General features: G+C 49.2%; 1 protein-coding gene across 9 annotated transcripts in view; it reads right to left on the bottom strand.

Moving 5' to 3' along the window:
* Positions 1-15: 15 nt before the first annotated feature.
* Positions 16-18,626, bottom strand: part of KCTD19 (potassium channel tetramerization domain containing 19) — a 32,193-nt gene continuing 13,582 nt past the window's right edge. For 3 of the 9 annotated variants that reach the window (XM_033407702.2, XM_033407703.2, XM_049703744.1), the window contains 13 exons: positions 14,819-14,969; positions 13,827-14,018; positions 12,453-12,584; positions 10,383-10,593; positions 7,806-7,966; positions 6,422-6,525; positions 5,807-5,949; positions 5,532-5,615; positions 5,149-5,260; positions 4,125-4,752; positions 1,950-2,141; positions 1,618-1,772; positions 402-1,285 (listed from right to left, as the gene is read on the bottom strand). In XM_033407702.2, coding sequence (XP_033263593.1) covers positions 971-1,285; positions 1,618-1,772; positions 1,950-2,141; positions 4,125-4,752; positions 5,149-5,260; positions 5,532-5,615; positions 5,807-5,949; positions 6,422-6,525; positions 7,806-7,966; positions 10,383-10,593; positions 12,453-12,584; positions 13,827-14,018; positions 14,819-14,969 — 2,580 coding nt within the window. In that variant the 3' untranslated portion in view covers positions 402-970. Of the gene's footprint in view, positions 268-401; positions 1,398-1,617; positions 1,773-1,949; positions 2,142-4,124; positions 4,753-5,148; positions 5,261-5,531; positions 5,616-5,806; positions 5,950-6,421; positions 6,526-7,805; positions 7,967-10,382; positions 10,594-12,452; positions 12,585-13,826; positions 14,019-14,818; positions 14,970-18,626 lie in introns of those variants that run through there. The other 6 variants (XM_004280861.3, XR_007474425.1, XM_049703742.1 and 3 more) reach the window with 6 other exon arrangements.

The following is an 18,626-nucleotide window of genomic DNA, read 5'->3' as shown; positions in this document are numbered from 1 at the left end:
ACTGAGTCCAGACCCTTGTGATTTATTCTTTGTTTATAATAAAAAATAAACTAACACACCCTTGGACGGGCACACACATTCTGGGGACATCCCTGGTTAAAATGAACCTTGGCGATGGGATGGGGTGTTTGTGGGGCAGCTTCTCTGGGCACCTTAGCCATCTTGTAAATACTTGCTCAGGAGAGAGTAAGAGACAGACCTCGACAGGCCCCTCTGGATGAGCAGGTCCACACAGCGGCCATATTTCCTGGCAAAAGGCAGCGTGAGCTGGAAGGAAAAGGCTGGTCTTATTCCTGACTTCCTGGCTGTGTGGATGGGGTCCTCCTATCTGGGTGGGGGCAGGGTCAAGGCAAGGCTACTTGATGCTGTTGAGCTCACTTCTGCCTAAAGGCGTCTCACAGACCTGTGGTTTCGAGTGGCTACCAGGGAACACAACAGAATGAATAGAGGGCCAAAAGTGCATGTTTCCTGCCACTGGTTTTCCACTTTCTAGTCGTAGGTGCTGACTTCACTTTCCACTCAATAGACTAGACAGAGGATAGTAACTTGGCACTTTTGTGTTTATAGTGAAAGATGTTATAGTAATGTACTTGATTACAGAAATGCCAGATTAATGAAAAATTAGCTAAATCTTTTTCACCTACAATGTTAAAATAAAAATGTGAATCCTAAAATTATTTTAAGGAATCAAAAAACAAAAAACCTGAGTCATTCCTTTGCCCTTATTGAACATTTTCCTTTTCTTTGTAAAAACTGCTTTAAAGCAGCTTAAGTGTAAAAGGAATGTACAAAAGTACTGACATCATGGCTGAGTAGGTGAAGTTGGTATCAGTCATTGAAAACATCTATCTGACTCCCGGTAGTTTCTCGGATTTCAGCACCCCAAAACCTTGAGCTCGTAGAATGTGCTTCCCTGAGTATAGTCAGGGTTGTTAGTGATGAAGGCTAAATTGGTAAAATGGGAGGAAAACTACAAAAACCAGCGGCCTGAATATTGCTTTTTGACCACTCTAGACAGGTTAATTTCATCCATTGTTCCTCCCTCCCTGGGACCAGAGACTAGAGGTCTAGTTGCCTGTCTTGCCTTCTGGGCAGCACTGGCCTGGCCCTCATGCAGCAAGACAGTGTCCATCTGAGGCATCTGGAGGGTCGCCATTCCCAGTGGGGTGCAGGAGGCCCTCACCTCCACCCAGCTGTACAGATGTTCCTGGGTGTACCGGTCATCCTTGAAGCCAGTGATGGCCAGCAAGTCCACCACAAACTGCTTGGGGCTGATGTTCAGGGTCTGCCAGAAGAGCCCACAGTCAGGCAGGGCTGGGGGCAGCAGTGTGACACACATTTGCTCCCAGCCCCTCAGAGTGGGATGCAGAGCAGGGGCTTCCCTGGGCCTGCAGGAGCTGCAGAGGTCAGAGGATACTATCAGTTCAAACTGCCTCTTGGCCAAGGCTTGGCCCAGATGCTGCTGCCCTGTCTCCCTGTCCCTGCCCTTCTGCCCCTGATCTCTTCCCCTTACTCCCCTGACCCTGTATCTTGGCTTGCTTCCTCTTGCCTTGCCTACTTACCGTGGAGGCAAGGGAAAGTGGAGAAGGAACAAGGCCTGAGGCCTATCACACATACCCACAGCCGGTTGGCCAGGGAGACCACCTTGGCTGTGATGGCTTTGGGGTCCTTTTGCCTGATGGAATCCAGAATGATGTCAGTCAGGAAGCAGTGACATTTCTGTGCGTAAAACATCTCTTCCCAGGACAGAGAGAAACTCAGGAAAGTCACCTCTGTGGAGGAGAGAGTGGATGTGGCCACATCTGCCACGGCTAGAGCCTTAGAGCCAGCCCGGAGTAAGGGAGAGGTGTAGGGCTTCCAAGGGAGACTGTATCCCTGAAGTACCCTGGGTGAGGGCTCAGGCATCTCCGCAAGGAAGTGCAGGGCCAGGCATGGCTCCAGAGCCTTACCTCGGGGCTGGGGGCTGGCTGTGGGTGGCATGTCTGTGAGGTTGTCCATCTGTGTGGTATAGATGATGCTGTCCTCAAAGAACATGCAGGAGCCATCACTACCCACCACGGGGGGGTGGGTCACTTTGAGGATGACCCCTGTGCTGTCCACCTCACTGGCCTCAGGCAGAGACTGCTCAGGGGCAGGACTTTCTGTGAAAACAACACGGGGAGAGGGCCCTCCTTAAGCCACCTCAGAGCCCAAGCAGGGAGGAGACCTCTGGCAACAGACCAGTACAGTCAGTCACGAGCCTTTGCCTCCAGCTTCTCAGAAGTGGTACCCTGAGCTGGCAGGGGCATGTTCTGGCTCTCCTCTCTACATTGCCCTTGAATCACTGCAAGCCAAATCCTGAATTTCAGAACTCCAAGGAACTTTACAAATCCTCTGTTGAACTAGGACTGGTAGTAAATAGAGCTGATAATAACCCAGCTGGGGACTGGAAATCTTAGTAAAATTATGAGAGGAGCTTTTGTGGGGAGTTGCTGATGCATATCCATTCTGACGAATACGCTTGAGGGACTTCCCTGGTGGCACAGTGGTTAAGAATCTGCCTGCCAATGCAGGGGACACAGGTTTGATTCCTGCTCTGGGAAGATCCCATGTGCCGCAGAGCAACTAAGCCCGCGTGCCACAACTACTCCGCCTGCGCTCTAGAGCCCTCGAGCCACAACTACTGAAGCCCACGTACCTAGAGCCCATGCTCCGCAACAACGGAAGCCACCGCAATGAGAAGCCCAGCCACTGCAATGAAGAGTAGCCCCCGCTCACTACAACTAGAGAAAGCCCGTGCACAGTAACAAAGACCCAACGCAGCCAAAAATAAATAAATAAATTTATTAAAAAAAAAAAAAGAATCCGCCTGCGCATGCAGGGGACATGGGTTCGATCCCTGTTCCGGGAAGATCCCACATGCTGTGGAGCAGCTAAGCCTGTGCGCCACAACTACTGAGTCTGTGCTCTAGAGCCCTCAAGCCACAACTACTGAGCCCGCGTGCTGCAACTCCTGAAGCCCATGGTCCTAGAGCCCATGCTCCACAACAAGAGAAGCCACCACAATGAGAAAGCCTGCACACTGCAATTAAGAGTAGCCCCAGCTTGCCACGACTAGAGAAAGCTCGTGTGCAGCAACAAAGACCAGCGCAGCCAAAAATAAATTAAAAAAAATATGCTTGAGAAACCAACTTGGGGCTCACAGGTGGGGCCCAAGGAGACCCCTCCAAGCAGGGCCTGAGCCACTAAAAGGGAAAATGACAGAATACTGTAGGAAGGACTTTGAAGGTGCAGAGGAAACAGTCCGTCATAGCAGTTCTCAGCTCACTTCCCTGGGCTGCTCCACACTTCCCCACCACACACACACCTGTCTATTCAGCCCAGTCCCCATATACCCTCCTGTCTTCTGGACTTCTCCCCTTGGATGTCCATCAGTACCTCACATGCAATGTGTCATCTTCCCCAAGTCCTACTTCTCTTGTCCTTCCTACCTCAGTAACCATCCACCCCCTTGCAATCACCCAAACCAGAAACCTGCCCCCTCCTTGGCCTGATACTTTCCTGCTTCTTCCAACTGCCTAACTTGTTTCATCTAGAATGATCTTGGCATTTCTAACACGTATCCTCCTGCTGCTGCATTTCCTCTGCCCTGGAACAAACTTTCTAAATGCACACCTGACTGCTTGCTTCCTTGTTTAGAATGCTTCAGTGGCTGTCCGCTCCCCTTAGGATCAGAACAAACTGCTAGGTCCTGAACCTGACCCACAAGACCTGTCCTGATTTCCTTATGTCTTCAGCCTTATCTCTTTATCACTTCATGTGAAGCCTGGTCTCCAGCTGCTAGACGCATGACTTGTGTTTCCTCAAGCACCCAAGGCTTCTCCTTCTTTCCCCTGCTGACTCCTCAGCCCCCAACCCTTCTCTGTGCTCCTATCACTTTATAGGCACTTCCTCCCATATGCCTCAAGTAGTTTCTCAAGCCTCCAAGTCATGCCAGTGTGCCTGTCATTTCTGGGTCTTCTGCTTGGCATCAGTGAGTGCAGAGCTCTAGTCCCCCTTAATCACTGACTCGCTCTGTGGTCTTGGCCAAGGTTTGCCTTCTCTGTTGTAAATGAGAATTAGGTCAAGGATGGGACAGGACTCACCTCTCTCCTTTGGGCTCTGCTTGCCCCAGTCCTTCAAGGTGACAGCTCTTTTCATGGGGAAGTATGGCTTAAAGGTTGGCTCTGGCTCCTTGTCTTTGGTTCCAGCTCCAGCCCCTGCCTGTGGGCCTGGGTCCTTCTCTGAGGCTGTGTAATGGCCTTTCCAGGAAGCTGAGGTGCTGGGCTGGGAAACAGCCTCACCTCCTGAGGGGAGCTTCAGGGTGGCTTCCTCCAAGGAGCTGCTCGGGGGGCCTGGCAGTGGCTGGAATTCCCATTGTTTGCAATTGACCATGTCCCATTCCCTTACCAGGGAGATGAGTTTTTGCATGGGGGTGACAGGAGGGTCTTTGCTTTCAGATTTCTGTGTGAGGTTGACTGTGGTACACTTCTTCTTGGGAGGACTCTCAGGGTGGGCCCCCCAGTGTCTAGGGTTGGCACATAGACCAGGACAGTGTGAGTATGTGCTGGGATTACCCGCCCTCTTGGCACCTCGGCATAGGGACACCTGGATTGTCCGGAAGTACTGCTCAGCCTCCTCTATCTGGCTGGACCTGGCCAGGGTCCCCTTGGCCTTGTTCCGTGGAGTCCTGTCACTGCAGTCTTGGAACTCCATAGGTATGCAAGCTGTGGTCTGGAGAGGGAGGGCACAGCAGCTCTGGGCATTTTGTGCTTCCACATCGAAGCCTTACCCAAGATCTCATAAGCTGGGTCTCTAAGACTTCACTTGCTTACCCAGAACAATCCCATCCCCCACATGGGTCTTACATTTGATATTTGCTCAGTCTGAGTGGGGGTGGTACCAGCCCAGGGTCCTTTCACACACCAAAGGGACATATCAGCATCCCAGGCCACAGGCAGCCAGCATTTCCTGGTGTCTCCCTCCAGGTTCAGAAACCAGTCACTGTGCCAGGAGCCATGTAGGCCCGGCTCTTTCAATTTGCCATACCCCTCAGTAGCGGTCTGCCCTCTGAGCCCTGTGCTGGTGCTCTTTCAGGGTAACACCAAACCAAAGAATGCTGGGACTTACTTCTTTGGCATCGCTACTGAACTCCACCAGTGACCCTGGCCCTTCTGTCACCACATGCAGCCTTCTGATGGGAAAAACTTCATTTCCAGATTCTTTCTCCTGGATCCATGACCTGCAGACTCCAAGAGGGTTTGGTTAGTAAGCAGAAGCTTCCACTAGCCCATTGACCAGGTCTGCCCTCTGGCTGGGAGTTAACTCTAGACAGCAGGGGAGAAGGGGCTTTAAAGGGTTTTGCTTAGGTCCCTGCCCAATCCTGGGCCTGCTCCACCCCCTTAACTCTAAGGAGAACAGGTCCTACTGGGAGGTGAGACTTAGGACAGGATTCCCAAGAGGAATATAAAGGTTCAAACTTTAGAACATGGTGTCAGGAGCAGTTTCCTTACTTGTATGCCTCACATTGGATAAGGGCTTCTGAGAGGGATGGGATGTGGTATTCCTCCACCTCCTGGCAGAGGAGGGGCCATTCCCTGCAAATGACAAGATGTCGCACTGGGCATCTGGGGTGGGAGTGTGGGTGGGGTTATAAGCCTCCAGAGCTGCTGCCTTGAACAGCAGTTCACATGTTGGAAATAATATAATCTCCCTGAAGGCTACAAACTCAAATTTCCGTCTTGAAGAGGGATGGGGTTTCATTATATGATTTCCTTCCTTCACTCACTTAAATTCAGATGGTAAAAATAGTTTTCCAAGTCTCAGGAAGTTGAGAATGTGTCGAAACATTTGGCCATCCCCGTGGATCAGCAGGGTCTGTCCATATGTGATCCAGTACACTCTCTGAGGGTTGGACAGCAGTTCTGGATACTGCAAAGGGTTGGACACCAGACTCTTGTTAGTCTGTTAAAGGACTACATCCTTATTAAGGGGCAGGTCAGCCTTCTCTTCGTTTTCCTAACCATTCTAGAGCAGAGGCTTTGGGATTTCCATCTCCTTATCTTGTTGGCCACAAGGAGCCATAATGAGGAGCAGAGCATCTAGGGAGAAGCACATCATCTCTGCTTCAAGTTTTGCTGGCTCCTAGACCACTCTCTTGAGGCATCTGGAACCTCACACTATGTCCTGCTCAGTCCAGGCCCCTCAGACTGGCCTCATCCCTACCCAAACTCCTAAAGCCTTCCCAGAATGCTGCTCATAGAATAAAAGCACTTTGGGCCATGGAGCAGAGGGAAGGTCCTTGTTTTAATCAGGTGCTGAAGGCTGTGTATGGGTCAGGTGACAGAATCTTCTCAGCCGCAGAAGCCAAAAGGAGACGAGGGCAGCCTCGGGCCAGCAGTACCTTCAGCAGGGTCTGCAAGGTGGTTGCATACCAGTGGCTTCCAACATAAACTTTGACGATCTGTTGAGGGGAATACACAGTGATTTCTGCCGTCCACTCCTCATCTAAGGAAACCAATGAGAGGGAACAAATCACGTGGCCAAAAGGGAAATTAGGTAGGGCATTTTGTCCATTACATGTTAAGACACAATATCTTCATCAGTCATATTCTGTTGCCTAGTCTGAGAAGCAGCAGAAATCCCTGACATCAACCTTTTCTGCTCCTCAGGCCTTCCCTGTGGCTCACCATATGGTTTCCTGGGTGTCAATAGCAGCTTGGAGGGTCAGCTGGTGACTCTGGGTTGGGGGAGGGCCACCAACCCGAAGGGCACTGCTGTTCTTCCCCTGGCCCACCTCTCCCAAGAAAGCTTGGCTAATGTACCTTTCTACCTACCTTGCTAACTGCTTCTGGTTTCTGGCTGGGTGTGTAATTTTCCACATGGCCACTCAGACCGGAGCTAGGAGTCCCTCTGTATGTTTGTGCTTATGGTTTGGCAAATATCATAGAGCCAGCGTCTCATCAAATCACTATCACTTCTATAGAGACCAAGCCTCGAGGCATGTCTGGAGAATGGGGCTTTATTCTGGGAAGATGAACTCATGACCCTTTTCCTGGGGTGACTAGATTTAGGCTTTGTTCTGTCTTAAGAACCAGTTTCTAATGAGCTTTGTAATGAATGAAGGGTATATAAATAGATGATATAACCAAGAGGTATATAGATTGTGAACCTCATGAAGATAGAAACTGGGTCTGTTTTGCTCTCTTCTGTACCTCTAGTGTTATCTACTGTCCTGGTATATGGTAGGTGCTCAAATAAGTACTGAATGTTGCTGAATGATAGTAATATAGCATAAATTGATCTAAAACACTTTTTGTTAGGAAACAGTTATAGGCAGCTGGTGAAACAACACTGGCTTTAGACTCAGATTTAAATCCCAGCTTGACCATGATCTAGTAATATAAGCAAGTTACCTCCCTGAGCCTCTGCTTTTTTTGTTAAATGGACCCAGGGATCATTCTTCCCTGGATGGCTGCAAGGACCAAATGGGCATAGCATTGGCTCCCAGAGCCAGAGCAGGCATGCCCTTGGGGTCCCATGTGGCCCCCCAACTGGGTCAGTCTGCACAGCTCAGCCTGGACTACTTGAGGCTACCTGTGGGCTTGGGGTGGGGAGGGGTCACCTAACAGGAAAGTTTCCTTTTAGGTGAAACCCACAGATGTTAGTCTAGCTTTCCTTTTCTGTTCCATCTACAGTTCCTGGTTCTAGCCAGCCTTATCTTTCCTCTGTGATCCCCTAGACCCTCCTCTGATGTTGAATTCAAACTGAGAAGCTTCTTTATTTACTGAGCACATCCATGGGTGCCAGAGTCCTCGGCTCCAGATGAGTCTTCAGAGCCACTTTCATTGGCTCATAGGTGATGTCCCTCTTGTCCAGGAAGGCACAGAGCTCGTACACCTCAGAAATGGTCTCAGTCAGGGGCAGCCGGCAAGTCCCCAGCCAGTTCCTGCCCAGAGGAAAGGTCTGTCACAGAGAGCTTTAGCACTGTACCCCAAGGGAGTACAGCCTGTCAACCTTCCATGTCTAGAATGTCTTGCCCTTACACTAACTCAAGCCTGTGGCCACTAACATCATTTCCTTAACTGGTTTCTGATGACGTCTCATAGTGGGGTATACTTGGACACATAGGCTCACCCTTTTGCAGCTGAGCTTGACCTATTTCAGCAAAACCCTCTAAATTGACTAATTGCAAGCCTCCAAGCCCTGTCTCAGGTTCCAGAATCCAGGCCAGGGCCCAGTCACTCCATTTTTGCCCCCATAAATATCTGCCCAAGACATCTCAGTCACTATGTGGCAGCCTGTCACGGTTTGGGAGATTACTGATATCTTGTATGCCCGGGAAACCCCCCACCTCCAAAGGCACTTGTCTTTGCCCTCTGTGCCCTGTGACATCAGGGGTGGGACATCTCCGGGAGAAATGGATGGTGTGGGCCACAAATGACAGTTTTGGGGTAAGACAGTGTTTGGGGTTGGCTGACCCTCTCCCCAGGTGCTCAGGAAAACCCACTTCTATCTTTAGTTTTGGTACCAGTGTATTTTGTGAGCCTAAGAGAGTTGCCCTACTCTGAACCTGTTTACCTTTCTATAAAACAGGATTAGGGGGCTTCCCTGGTGGCGCAGTGGTTGAGAATCTGCCTGTCAATGCAGGGGACACGGGTTCGAGCCCTGGTCTGGGAAGATCCCACATGCCGCGGAGCAACTAGGCCCATGAGCCACAACTACTGAGCCTGCACGTCTGGAGCCTGTGCTCCGCAACAAGAGAGGCCGCGATAGTGAGAGGCCCGCGCACTGCGATGAAGAGTGGCCCCTGCTTGCCGCCACTAGAGAAAGCCCTCGCACAGAAACGAAGACCCAACACAGCCAAAAAGAAAAAATATATATTACTCAGGCATAAAAAGAAACGAAATTGAGCTATTTGTAATGAGGTGGATAGACCTAGAGTCTGTCATACAGAGTGAAGTAAGTCAGAAAGAAAAAGACAAATACCGTATGCTAACACATATATATGGAATTTAAGGAAAAAAAATAATGTCATGAAGAACCTAGGGGTAAGACAGGAATAAAGACACAGACCTACTGGAGAACGGACTTGAGGATATGGGGAGGGGGAAGGGTGAGCTGTGACAGGGCGAGAGAGAGGCATGGACACATATACACTAACAAACTTAAGGTAGATAGCTAGTGGGAAGCAGCCGCATGGCACAGGGATATCGGCTCGGTGCTTTGTGACCGCCCGGAGGGGTGGGATAGGGAGGGTGGGAGGGAGGGAGATACAAGAGGGAAGAGATATGGGAACATATGTATATGTATAACTGATTCACTTTGTTATAAAGCAGAAACTAACACACCATTGTAAAGCAATTATACCCCAATAAAGATGTTAAATATATATATATATAAATTAATTAATTAATTTAAAAAAAAAGACCTAAGAAGAAATACATGGCAAATATCTAAAAAAAAACAAAAAAAACAGGATTAGGGGCTTCCCTGGTGGTGCAGTGGTTAAGAACCCGCCTGCCAATGCAGGGGACATGGGTTCGAGCCCTGTTCCGGGAAGATCCCACATGTCGCGGAGCAACTAAGCCCATGCATCACAACTACTGAGCCTGTGCTCTAGAGCCCACGAGCCACAACTACTGAAGCCCGTGCACCACAACTGCTGAGGCCCGCGTGCGTAGAGCAGGTGCTCCACAACAAGAGAAGCCACTGCAATGAGAAGCCCATGTAGTGCAACGAAGAGTAGCCCCCTCTCGCCACAACTAGAGAAAGCCCGTGCACAGCAACAAAGACCCAACGCAGCCATAAATTAATTAATTAATTAACGAATTGATTAAATTAATTAAAAAAACAGGATTAGAATCCATGCCCCTGCACTAATGGGAACATTCTGAGCTCATCCCACAAGGCAGAGGCCAGGTATCACCTCCTCCAGGAAGACTGCCTTGCCTTGCTTCTTGGGGGGGGCTCACCCCTGGCTCTTTCTGTGTGTCAGTGAGCCTCCCAAGGGTTGTGGGGAGGACCTTTGAAGGAGGGGGACTATCCAGCACCCTAAGTGTTGTGATTGGCCTGGTCACCTCAGACCTAGCACAGGGCTAGAACCAGAGCAATAGATCACAGAGGATGGAAATATGAAACAGTGTGAGACCTTTGAACCTTGGGAACCTTATACCTTGGCACCAGGCCTCTCCTCCGAGGCCCAAATTTGGTGGTGCTGGTGTGGGTAGTGGGAGTGGCTAAAATGATCATTTTGTCCCCAAGGACACAATCTCTGGCTCATGGGCAGGGCCCCAGGTTGGTTCCTCAAGAAAGGTAAAGCTCAGCCTGAGTGGGACCAAGCTGTGCTCTGAGGAGGGCCTTACTTAACGTGCTGGAAGAGGACCCCGTTCCCAGTGATGTACAGTCTACTTCCATCCAGAGTGCTCTCGATGCGGAGCTGTCCTAGTGCGGAGTCTGGGTACTTGACAAGCAGACCCAGGGTCATCATGTACAGTGGCTTCACAGACTCTAGGCCTGCTGCACGGCCCCCCTTCCCAGGGCTTGGAGGAGGACAGGAGGTCCGGGAACAGCCACCTGTGCCAGAGAGAAAGGGGTGACTCCTAGATCCCTCATGGTCATAACTGTACTGGAAGCTTTGGGTCTTGCTTCCTACTGCTGCCTTAAATCAGTAACTAAAGAGACTTTGAGGGAGCTTATTTCCTTGCACAGCCAAATATGGATCCGCTCGAAATCAGTATAGTTTTTCTTATATTCAGTCAGGTTTAGAGGTCAAAACTATTTGTTGAGAGGCGGGGTGGGTATGGGGGGTAGATTAATTAGCTGTTATCACTAACATTTGAATTTCAGAATAACAGCCATCTGGCCCCAGCCTCTGCAGGAATTTCCCTTAGTTCCAAACTCTGCTCTAATTATCCATGGGTAAAGAATGACAACCACAGCATTGAACCTAATGTGCATTACAGGCTTCCCGGATTCACAGTCCCTATCACTCTTGGGCAGAATTTTCCCCGGAGACACACTGTGTAGTGTTACTTTCAGGTTGGATATTTGAATTGCGGGCTTATGGGTGAAACCTTGTTCTCCTGCAGTGGGCACAATGCACAGTCTACAGGACCCTGTTCCAGTGGCAACAGTGGGCCAGTGGCAAGCTGCCAGGTGATTTTCATGGGTCATCTCCAATCCTACAAGAGGGGTAGTACTCTCCTCTTATCATAGATGAGGAAACTGTGTCCTGAGAGGCCAGTTAAGAACCTTGCCCCAAATACCAAAGCTAGGTGGGGCAGAGCTGAGATTTGAGAGCGCCTCTACCTCCAAGGCTATGAGAGCTGTTTCCCTTAGTTATGGTGCTTTATAAAAGACAAAAAACATGCTTTGTGTTTGGGGGCTGCTTTATGGCTTACAGAGCCTGTCCACAGGCATGCTTCCCTTCCAACTTAACATAGCTCTTGTGCAGCATGCACCGGTCTACTCATCTCTCTGACCCATGTTCTCTGAAGGAACAGAAGTCTTTGGGGGAGAGGTTTGAACTTACACCCTTTGAAGTGGGTTGTAAGATCCCAAGACAGGCTCCTGAGACCTGCAGCAGGATGCCACTACCCCCAGATAGGATAGGACTCCACTTGCCTGGGGAGGAGTCTGGGAGAGCTGGCCTAAAAGTAGGGAAAGTCTGATTCCCATGGAATAAGTATCTGGTGACATGCAGGCCAAACTTCACATGTGCAAGACAGTTCTATATATTCTCAGAATGCCAGCTGAGGCCACACTAAGGTAGCTAGCTCCTGCAACATGCGCAGTAGCGTCCATAGACATGCAGGATTTGGGAAATGGGATGGTGAAAGGCAAATAAAAAATATGAGGAGCAAATTGGAATGAGGTTGGGCCGGGAACTTGAAGGCCTGGACCAGGGTCAGGAAGTGTCAGGAGCAGGCAGAAACAGGCACAGCAGCCAGGGATTTGAAGTAGGGGGGACAAAGGAACTGGGGTGTGTGGGGGATAACTGAAGTCCTATGGGGAATTTCCCACGCCCTCCAGCTATGCCTGGAAGAGGAAGGATGGGAGTGGCAGGTAGGGGTTAGTTACAAGTTCCCAGTTGCTTGACACATCCACAAGGAGGGCAGACCTCCCCTACCTTGGGAAGCCCGGCCTCAGGCCCAACTTCCCTCCCCTGGACACTCTGGCCCGGTTTCCCCACCCAGGCTGGGCTGAGCTACCGATAGGTCAGTGGCAAGACTGAGCAGACAGAGGGCACACTGGGTTTCAGACTGAAATTTCTCTTCTCAGATTCTAAGTCAGCCAGAACACCCACTTCTCTCACTACCACCCAAAGCCCAGAGTGGTTGTGGGAGGGAAGATGTTTGTTTTTGGCTTTTCTGGCTAAAGCCCAGACTGCCCCAGGATGTCAAGGGGAGGCCAAGGTTCCCCTGGTGACATACCCATGTTCATTCGGTACAACCTCACAGCTTCACTGAGTTCAGGGATTTCCAGAATTTCCACTTCTGCTTCTAACACATCTATGTTGGAGAAATTATCTGGTAGTAAAATCTTCTGTGAGCGGAGAAAATTCACTTGAAAAACAAAAGGAAACAAAATGGGTTAACAAGGTTATTTCTGATCTAATTGCAGGTCCAGGTTTTGGCAGGTTTTTGGTGCTACAACTTATCCTAGGGGCTCCTTATTCCAAAACAATTTCTAAACATACCTGGTTAGATTAGCTTTCAGTCTGTGGTCTTCAAGGTGAAAAACCCCAAATTACTTTGTTTTCCTGTGTCTGAGTCCGTGGGTGTGGCTTCCCATGGGCTGGCCTGGGGCTCCCAAGCCAGGTCTTCCTGGTGAGCACACACTGGCCCTGAGACTTACCCTGTGAGTCTTGACCCAAGAGCAGGTCATTCCAAAAGAGGGAGTTGTCTTGCCACTTAGAGAGGAAGGGCCTGGCTGAGCCTGGGTTGGCAGGTGGCTCTTGCAGTTTTTCCCTGCCTGGACTGCAGTGTGGGAGGCAGAGATGGAGCCAATGCTACTGTCCTGTGTGAATCAACTTGGAGATTCAGAAGCACATTATAGACAACTTTCCAGGTGACTGTGACTATGAAAGGCTGGGGTTCCAGGCATTTGGTCCCCAGTACAATTTGGGTATTTCCTGCCCTATTCATACAGGCAGCAGCAGCATCTTGGAATCAGTTCAGTTCACACCCCACCAGAACCTGTCCTGGTGGAGGAGGGAGGCTCTCTTCTGTCCAGGCTTGAAGATCTCATCCCTCCTTAGGCCACTAGCTCAGGTGGACAATTCTACAATGATTCTGGGGAACATTTCACCATCCACCCTTCTCCCCTTTTATCCTGAGTTTAGTGGAAGTGAGAGGAGGAAGGGACTATCCTTTGAAACAACCCTATTCCCTCATTTTATGGTGAGAGGAACTGAGGTCTAGAGCCCAGTTGGATACATAAAGGCAGAGAGATAAGTAGTTTGGAGTCCAGCTCAGGGTCTTGCCCTTTACACCAACTCCTGTGGCCGTGACACCACTGCAGCTAGTTTCCAGTGCCCCTTTACACCCAGGCCATTCCAAAATGAACAGGGAATAAAATAGCCCTGAGGCTAGTGGGAGTCTAATGCTGGGAATCCATTTGCTTCCAGGAAGGCTCTGTCACGCTTCCACCAGCTCTGCCCAGGGAAGCTCCTGAGGCCCTAAGCCCCAAGCTGGGCCTCCAAGTGGTGTGGGGTTAGGAGGGGTGGATGGGTCCTATCAGCCTGCTGCCACCCCCACCCCCCTCCCCCCCTCCCCCTCCCCCAACCCCCCAGATAGAGCAATCACCAATGAAGCGGAACTCGCTGCACTCGCACTCGATGAGGGCCACGGTCTTAGCCAGCCACAGCAGATTGTCTTCAGTTACCAGGCTTGGATACTTGGCCACTAGGTCTAGGGGCAGGAAGCAGTAGTGCACGTCCTCTTCTGTGTCTAACAGTGGTGTATCCATAAGTCCCAAAGGTGCCTTATCCTGTAGGCCTGGAGGAGAACATGCAGAGGGGCGTCACCACCTCCCAGGGGCCAGGGCTCTCAGAAGTGGGCAGGGCTCTCACTGACCCAGGGGCCCCAGAGGAAGCTGAAGAGATCACCCCAGAGATGGTCCCTGCCAGATACCTCCTTCTTCTCACTCACTCTTTTCAGATGTAACCCTAGGTTTGGCAGAAGTGTGGTGGGGAGCAGGGCATGGAAATCTAGTTTTTCTGCAGTGAAGGGCAGTGGGACATGTGAAATTTTGGCTTATATACTCAGTCATTAAATTCACACTGGTTACCTATTTGTTTTTTTTGAATTGATCTAACCAACCACAGATAAAATAGATGACCTACAGATAAAATAGATCCTTTTGACTCTCCCGAAAGCTCAAAACCCATCAATAATCATGAATGGCTATTCTGGTGTCCCAGGTAGGTGGATCTATGCTGCAAGGCACCCACCAGACAGTGATCATTTGGAGACATTCCTTGTGTGGTGGTTAGAGGTGACTTGAAAGTATGGTGGAGTGCCCTGACCAATAGGACTGGGTGGAATGCAGCCCAGCCTTGCGCAAGTGAAACCAGCATGCAGGGGAATGAACATGGAGAAGGATGTTTAGTTCCAGTGAGTAAGAAGTCATGGAGAGGGCATGTGGCAGGTACAAGCTCAAAGGAGATGACAGGAAGGTAGAGGAATCATCCAGAACTAGTTCAGAAATCAGGGCACTCTCTGGATTGAAGCCACTTCTGTTAGAGTGAGAAGGGAAGCTGGTCTGGGCTTCAGAGAAGGTCAGCCTGTGGTTATACCTGTGAAGGCTGGGCTTTTTATAGGAAATTCTGAGGGTTTGCTGATACACTTCCATGTTCGCCAGTAGTTCAAAGATGCTCTCTCAGCAACAGGTATGTCTGCAGGCCTCACACGTAGATGGTATTTCCCTTCCTTCAGATTATCTAGAGTCTGTGAGATAAAGAAGATTATTGCTTTGAAAATTTTAAACCAAGTAACTATCTACCAATTCTAGGGTAAAATACCAGGAAAAATAGTTTGTGACTTACTTTGGTAAAATGTTTTGAAATAGTCACTTACAAAAATATAAAAATGTACGTCTATAAGATGATATGCTGATATTCAAAATATCAATGACTATTTCTTTTCTGATTTTGAAACAATTTTTTCTGGATTATAATTTTGATTGATAGAAATTTATCTTATGCAATCTTAAGAGTAATTTATATTTAATAATTTAAAACTTGAGATTTTCTGCTATCAGTTCTCCTCAAGAGTTCAGAAACCCTTTTGACCTGTTATAATTGTGATCTGCTTATTGTTTGTGCTCATCCTAATCCTGGAATGTGATTTATTTAAGTAGGGAAATGGAGGTGGCACTGAGCATCACACTTTTCAAAGCACTTTTACCTACATTTGCTCATTTACCCTGACACAGCTCTGTGAGATAGATGTGGTGTTTGCTCTGTGACATAGATGAGACAGTTGCAGTCAAAGGATTTGTGAGTTGCCCAAGCAGTCTTCCAAGTCCAGCTTCTCCACTTGAAGGAGCAGGTGACCAGGGGTGGGCTGAGGCTGGAATGGAGCACCCCAGCTAGGTTGGGCTGAAGCCCAGAGTAGAGTCTTCATGCTGCCCACATTCAGGGACCTACCCTCCCTAAAAAGTCCTGCACAGGGCGCAGATTACCATAACATCAAGCCCATTTTTTCTGTCCCTTCCTTAGAAGAAAATAGTATTTTCCCAAGAAATTTTTGGAAATAGCTGGAAAAGTAGTCCTCTAAAGGCACCACATGACCAGTTCTTTCTCTAAGAGCCTCAGAATGGACAGAACACCTCAGATGCAGTATGAAACTAATAAAAGAACCTGCTTAGCTACACAGGTGAAGCTCTTGTGAAGCTGCTCAAGGGAATCCTGAGCTTTGAGAAGAGCCCTCTGGTGGCCATGGCTATAAAGTGCACCCTCATAACTGCTTAAGGTCTGTAAAAGGAGAGGACCGGAGCGGGTAATCTTCCCCACTTTGGGGGGCTGATGGATTTGTGGAAGGACTGGACAATGGCAGGGTCATGTGGAGTGCTTTCCTGTTGGCACTGACAATGGAGGAGAACAGTGCACGCGTGAAACAGCAGAAGTGAGTCTGTCATTCATTCATTCGAGAAATACTTGTACAACACTAGGGCCACAGTCAGATACTGTGCCTGGATCCCACAGTTTACATATACTGAGATAAGAGGCAGCATCAGTTATGAAGTTTCAGGACCTCCAGGAACTTTGGGATTTCTTTCGACAGCATTGGAAGGGGACCCAAGCTTTCTTGTCTCTCTTTGCTCAAGACTGCACACGACTTTAGCTTCTATGTCAAACTGTAGCCGTTCTCAGGAGGAAAATCAGTGAGAGGTTGATTTCTGTATGAGGGAGTAGTTGGTCTTGGGCAAAGAGGAATAAAAATGAGGTGCCAGGAAGGTTACTGAGAGGCTGGAACAGATTCTGTATCAGTGGGTGGGCAGGATTATTGAGTTAAGGTGAGGGATAATAGCCTGGCAGTATTTGTGCTGTGAGGCAAAGAAAGGAAAATGGTGACTGTGCACAGAAGGGACAGGACAGGGTCAGGGGGACAGTAGGTAGGGATATATGCTCAGCCACTTGCTTCTCTGCCTTGAATGTGGCTTTGTTTAAGGTGTATGGAGGTTGAGGGAGTGTGTGAGGTGAATTCAGAGCAGTAAATAAGAGCCAGAGAGTGAAGAGCTGTCAGCTGGGATGAGGAGTCTATACCCTGGTTAAGAGAAGCCATTGAAGGATTCAAAGCAGGGACTGTGATTTGAATGATATTCACACCATCTCCACCCAGTCAGCCAGCAAGTCCTAGGACTCCATCTTCTGCTCTTGGCACCACCCCTTCTCTCCTCTCCCTTCCCCCAGTCCTGGTCTCCTTGTCCCCAGGCCCTCTCCACTCAGTGATTTTTCAAACAGGAAAATGAGTCCAAACCACTCCCCATCCTAAAAATCTTCAGTGCTCCCCATTACCTATGGGATCAAGTCCAAATTCTCTTTAGCAGTGCACGTAAGCTCCTTCACAATCAAGAACCAGGAGCAGGGTATACACGAGCAATACAAGGGCCTTGAACTCAGACAGACTGGGGTTTCAATCTTGACTGTGACACTTAAGAGCTAACATTTACTGCTCAGGCACTTTTAAACTGAATCCTCATAACGTCCCCCCACTCACAAAGTAGGCTCTAGTACTATTACTCTCTTTTAGCAAATAGGAAACAAGATCCAGGAAGAGAAAGAGTACTCAGTGCCCCAAGTAAGTGGAGATGCTAGGACTGGAACTCAGGATGCTAGAGCCTGTGCTCTTAACCACTTTTCTTAACCAGCTGCCTCCCATTTGTCACTTAACCTCTGCAAGCCTCAGGCTCCTCACATGCAAAGTGGAGACAGTAAAATCTGGAAGATGTTGTAAGGATTAAAGGAAATATTATGTTAGTTTCCTTCCTTTTAGTGGTCAAATCTCAAACTACCTTTCCAGCTTCACCTGCCACCATTCTTTCTGTCTCCACCCCATCATCTGTGACATTAACTGCATAAAACTCCAAAGACACACCATGTTCAGTGATACCTCCTCAACTTTATGTATGCTGTTCCCTCTTCCCAAAATACCTCTCTCCTCCCTTCCCTGCCTGAAAAGCCTGGAGCCTCCCCCAGCCAGAGTGGTTCATCCTCCCCCTCTGTTCCCACAGACCCCTGCAAACTTTTCTATCTCAGCCTCTGGCTTGGTTTCAGCCCTGTCCGTCCCCCTCTACCGAGGCTCCTGGAAAAAGGACTCGATTGATGCAACCCCAGCTTCTAGTCTAGAGCCTAGTATGTAGTAAGTGCTCAGAACCGCTGTGTTGAATGAAAGAATGCATAAAAATGGAGGGCTGGAGGGCTGAGTCCTCTGGAATGAAAAGCAAAATGAGACATGGGGGAGCCAAAAGGAGCTGGCAGAGAAGCAGACTGCACTCATAAAAACTGAGAAAGATGGTGAGAATCCAAAACCATAGGAAAAGCCAGCTCAGGATTACAATGGGCAGAGACCAGAGAGTTCAGAGGACAGTGGAGGCAGCAATTCCAACTTGGGAGCTGGAGTCCAGAGGGAAGATCTAATGGGGTGAAGGACAGGGATGAAGGAGATGGAGACAGGATGACAGGAAGAAAGGGCTCAGCTTGGGTCTGATCGGTAATGGATTGAAAGACATTGGGTGAAGTAGCATGAAAAGGAAGTGAAACTAGGGAGAGCTTGCAAGAGACAGCATATCATTCCAAGCCTATCCTAAGCTAACCGAATCACTGGAACCTGAACCTGCCATTTACTTTATCTGCAGATTCAAATCCCGAGATTCTCAGTGGAAGAAACAGTGGTGCCCTTGAACAACTCTAAATCAGCCACTGGGGAGGCGACATGTTGGGGGAGGGAAATCCCTACCTGGGAGAACAACCTGTTTGAGGATGGACCTAGATGCACTATTTGGAGGTGCTCTTTGGTACCCAGGTGTGTCCTTTGGGGCGGGTCAGTAATGAGAGTCCAACTAGCTTGAGAGATGTGCTAGTTGAGGGAAGAATGATCTAA

Source organism: Orcinus orca, chromosome 20 (assembly GCF_937001465.1).
Source record: "Orcinus orca chromosome 20, mOrcOrc1.1, whole genome shotgun sequence".
NCBI lineage: Eukaryota > Metazoa > Chordata > Mammalia > Artiodactyla > Delphinidae > Orcinus > Orcinus orca.
The sequence above is the reverse complement of the archived record's forward strand: the minus strand, read 5'-3'. Positions and strand labels throughout refer to the sequence as shown.